Raw genomic sequence first — 5,022 nt, 5'->3', positions numbered from 1 at the left:
CAAAATTATTACAGAAGTACAACTTATACTATAGTTAATTTTATGCAGTTATATTTTGATAGTACATCTCGATTTGTTTACATTTTTCTCAACTGAAAATGGTGCCCTGTAGTCTTTAAGTGTTTGTATGTGTAAGTGTAGACAAACTAACTTTTTATAATAGATTTGTGTATATTTTATATAGCAAATAAGAAAATAGACTAGTATCAATATGTTTTATGCATTCATGGCATAGCTTTTTCTTAAACATTTCGCTATTTCTAGGCATGATTTATCTGTGAATATTTAAACATTGTCAGACATCTCCAAAAATTTTTCTAATACATTTATTGAAAAAAAAATCCATGTATAGGTGAACCCTTGCAATTGAAATCCATGTTGTTCAAAGGTCAATGGTATATAATTCAAGAAATGGAAGTCTAAGTCCAATAATATGATTGTTTCTAAATATTTAAACATATTTTATTTACTTGGTTAATTATATTCCTATAAATGTTTCCAGCTATGGTCACAATTTCATGTGATGGATTTTCTCAAGAACTTTAAGCACCTAAAAGAGCAGATTACAAATCCCATAAAAAAATCCTTTCTATACACATAGGTAATTGGGATAAGTCAAATAATAAAATTACACATTTCCATATGATTCTCTTAAGCATTTAAACATCATAAAACTTGCCCTCATATATTTAGTAAATCAGATTATCTTAACTATTTAAAATTAATTGCAAACATACTTTTTTATTTTTTAGATGGAGTCTTGCTCTTGTTACCCAGGCTGGAGTGCAATGGCACAATCTCGGCTCACTGCAACCTCCGCCTCCCAGGTTCAAGTGATTCTCCTACCTCAGCCTCCAGAGTAGCTGGGATTACAGGCGCCCGCCACCGTGCCCAGCTAATTTTTTTATTTTTAGTAGAGACAGGGTTTCACTATGTTGGCCAGGCTGGTCTCTAATTCCTGACCTCAGACGATCCACCCGCCTCAGCCTCCCAAAGTGCTGGGATTATAGGCGTGAGCCACCACGCCCAGCCTATACGTGGGTAAAATCTTCAAGTGTTTTAGTTAAAACCATCAGTCTATTATGTTAGTTTCTCAAATATTTTTAATACAAAGCACATACAAAGCACTATCATGATTTTTTAAACTTGTTATATTTGCAAAAAAACAAATTGCGCAAAAATGACAATATCATATTCATTTTTAAAAACCATCTAAATATTTCTCTTTTTTTGATATAGCCTCGAGTTTGCAAAGTCATTTAATTAAGTAGAACATAATTATTTCAGGCTCACCACTAAAGCTGAGATTATTCACTCAGAGTTGTTGGTCAGAGATTTGATAACAATGGTATCGATTTGGGGTCACTGGTCACTGGACAAGGAATTAAAATCTGGAACACGTGGACTAATGCAGAGCACCTTCTAAGAAAATTCAGCTCAGGTTTATAAGGAAAATCCCCTTTCAAGAGTTCTGCGGTTAATGGAGAACTCATTGATATTATCAGTTTACTGTATCACATAAATTTTTGCCATCTTTCAAATTTACCCTGACACAAATTCTGTCATAATTGCCTATAACATTTTATCACTTGATTGGATAGATGAATACGCACGAGATTTGTATCTCTTTGCTTCCTAATTAGAATAAACACAGTAGTGTAAGATTTTATATTCTATAGCTTAGCAAACACGATTCCATTATTAATAGCTAGTATTCTGGTCTTATTATTTAAGCTGAGCAAGGCTGGAAGTGAGAACATAAATTCAAGCAAAGTTCAGAGAACCCAGTTGCATGAGCTTCCTATGGCTGCTGTAACAAAGTACCATGAACAAGGTTGTTTATTGTCTTGTAGGTCTGTAATATAGAAGTCTGAAATCAAGGTGTCAGCAGCACCATGCTCTCTTGAAATCTTTAGAAGAGGATCCTTCCTTGCCTCTTCACATCTTCTGGTGGTCCGCAGGCAATCTTTGGTGTTCCTTGGTTTGTATATGCATCACTCTAGTCCTCCATCTTCACACGAAGTTCTTCTTGTGCCTCTGTGTCTTCACATGGCATTCTTTTTAACAGGATGTCAGTCATATTTGATGGCACCCTACTCCAGCATAATACCATCTTAACTTAATTACATCTGCAATGACCTATCTCCAAATCAGGTCACATTCTGAGGAACCCAGGGTTTGGACTTCAACATATGTTTTTTGGGGGAAGCAGTTTGATCTCTAACACCATGATAAAATCAATGGACTGTAGATCCTGGTAATGTTAAGCAGTTTATCAACCTTGGCATTATTGACCTATTGCACTGAATAATTCTTTGCACTGAATTATTTTTTGTACTGGAAAATTCAGGAGGTCTGTCCTATATATTGGGAGATGTCACCAGCATTTTTGGCCTTTACCTGTTAGATGCCAGTAACACCCTCTTGGTGTGACAACCAAAATGTCTTCAGGCATCTCTATATACCTCCTGGAGGGGTGGGCATCAAAATTGCCCTTAGTTGAAAACCACAGAGGAAAGAAAAAGAATAAAGAAAGGCACACATAAAGGAAAGCTGGAGTTGTAATATATGAGGAAGTGAACAGGAAAAATAGGAAATTTTCTTATGGCAATGGGAAGTGTGTAAATGAGGTAACAAAGGGGTATTAGTTTCTGTAAGAAAAAGATTAAGATATGGTTATAGGAGTGAGGCAAGTGCCTGATGTAGAGTGAGGACTGGGTTGGTAGAGGGGAAAAGACCTGGGAATTAAAAGAATCATGTTTGTACACATTGATATAGCCAACAATTTTATCACAGAAGTAGTTTTGGAGGCTGACAGTTAATCAGGAACTAAAATCTTCAAGAAATGTGGGAGGCAGGGGATCTGGGGAAGATGAATGACTATAACAAAGATAAGGAGAAGGTAAAATATCTGATTATTTGAGATTCAAGCAAGTCCTTTCATGGAGTCAGAAAAGACTGCAGCCTAGAAGTGGCAATGGGGGACAAAAAGGACATCCCTTCCCCCCATGCATATGTCTGCATCCAGTGACACAAGAAAGGCAAAACCACTGCAGGGGGCTGCAGGGGACACTGTCCTCCAGGAAGCACCAAGTTCAGTTAGTGCATGAAGAGGTGGAAGGGAACCTTTAGGAAAAAACTTGAGGCCACAGAGTTTGCTGATTATTGGAGTTCCAGGGAACAGAGTTGAAGGAGTTCAGAGGTTGAGGATTGGTGAGAAGCAGGATCAAAAACAGGAATTAACAGAGCCTTATCAAAATGAGTGTAAGGAGGAATGAGCAATTTCCTAAGAATCAGTCTTTGGTTTCTTGCAATGACTGACATGAATAGAGATAAAGACATACTAGATAATGGTGACAAAGCTAGTGTTTTTGAGAGATGAGGGAGGAGGGATCTTGCCAGGAGCATGCAAAGTTTGAGGGCTCTCTCTTGATCTTTGATGGTGGATTTTTCAGGGTCATTTTTCACTGGGCCCTGAATGGCAGCTTAGAGGAAAGCAGTTTTCTGCCAGCAAGATATTTAAAAAAGAAAGAAAAAAAGCTCGAGTGTTGGAACCTGAACCCTCTGAGTTTGTATGCCAGCTCTCAGCTCTGCTACAAAGAAGAAGGGAAATGTCTTGTCTTTTTTTTTTTTTTTTTCTGAGATAGAGTCTCGCTTTGCTACCCAGGCTGCCGTGCAGTGGCTCCATCTCAGCTCACTGCAACCTCCCCCTCCTGGGTTCAAGCGGTTCTCATGCCTCAGCCACCGGAGTAGCTGGAGTAGCTGGGATTACAGGCATGCATCACCAAGCCCGGCTAATTTTTGTATTTTTTAGTAGAGACAGGGTTTTGTCATTTGGCAAGACTGGTCTCGAACTTTTTTTTAACAAAAAAGTTACTGAAATATATACTGAACTGTCTGCTGAGTTGTACAGACATTAGTAACTCAGTCACATTTTTTTTGAAGGAAAATTTGTATTTTAATTATTTTTATGTACGGAAAACTCAACAGCGTACATTTAACCCAGTTTAGTGGCAAGTTCTTTAGCCTTTGCCTTTTCGAGCTTGGCGATACGAGCCACAGACTTAGGACCCAGGACGTTGCTGCCCCAGTGACGGCGGATCTCATCGTATCTGTCATTGTAATTGGTCCTGATAGCTTCCACCAGCTTAGCCAAAGCTCCTTTGTCTTCCGAGTTCACCTGTGTGAAGGCGACAGTGGTGCAGGTCTTCCTGTGGACTAGACGTCCCAGTCTTGCCTTCCCCTTGATAATGCAGTAAGGGACCCCCATTTTACGACACAGGGCAGGCAAGAAGACAACCAGCTCAATGGGATCCACGTCGTGTGCAATCACCACCAGCTGAGCTTTCTTGTTCTCCACCAGCATGGTGACGGTGTTAACTCCTGCTCGAAGGACAGGTGGTCTCTTCGTGGGGACGTCTCCTTTGCCAGCAGCTTTCTTCTGGGCCCGGGCCAACAGTCTCTGCTTCTTCTCTTGCTTTGTCTCTGGTCTGTACTTGTGGGCCAGCTTAAGCAGCTGCGTAGCTGTTTGGCGGTCCGGGGCCTGGGTGAACTGGTTAATCACAGGAAGCACTTTCAGCCGCTTATAGAGGATGGCTCTCTGCCGCTGCAACCTGATATAGTGGGGCCATTTCACAAAGCGGGTGAGGTCTCTTTTGGGCTGGATGTCCTGTCCAATGCCAAAATTCTTAGGCCTTTTCTCAAACAGGGGATTCACCACTTTCTTAGCCTCCTGCTTCTTCACGACAGCAGGGGCCGGAGCCACCTTCTTTCCCTTGGCCTTCTTTCCTTTCGGCATCTTGGGCGGCGGGAGGAGAGAGCCTCAGTCACATTTTAAATGAATGTCTTTTGCACTTTCACATAACCCGTGGGAAGAAATACCTTTTATGGCATAATCCAAAGTACATATTTGTGAGCATTTTATTAATGAATACTTGCCCTTATTGAGTGTTATGCACACTGGTAATTTATTTATCATATTATTATTTTGTATGAGACAGGGTCTTGCTCTGTCACCCAGGC

General features: G+C 40.2%; 1 protein-coding gene across 1 annotated transcript; it reads right to left on the bottom strand.

The window, feature by feature from the left end:
• Positions 1–3,970: 3,970 nt before the first annotated feature.
• LOC129471076 (large ribosomal subunit protein eL8-like) lies at positions 3,971–4,815 on the bottom strand. Its single transcript, XM_055259315.2, has one exon. It carries the CDS (start codon positions 4,796–4,798, stop codon positions 3,998–4,000), a length of 801 nt encoding a protein of 266 aa, XP_055115290.2. The 5' UTR covers positions 4,799–4,815; the 3' UTR covers positions 3,971–3,997.
• Positions 4,816–5,022: the final 207 nt, after the last annotated feature.

The sequence above is a fragment of the Symphalangus syndactylus genome, chromosome 21 (assembly GCF_028878055.3).
Source record: "Symphalangus syndactylus isolate Jambi chromosome 21, NHGRI_mSymSyn1-v2.1_pri, whole genome shotgun sequence".
Classification (NCBI taxonomy): domain Eukaryota; kingdom Metazoa; phylum Chordata; class Mammalia; order Primates; family Hylobatidae; genus Symphalangus; species Symphalangus syndactylus.
This window is presented reverse-complemented; position numbering and strand designations above follow the sequence as displayed.

Bases quoted from the DNA above. Each gene is read 5' to 3' on its own strand.
- LOC129471076 (XM_055259315.2), bottom strand. From the start codon at position 4,798: ATGCCGAAAGGAAAGAAGGCCAAGGGAAAGAAGGTGGCTCCGGCCCCT.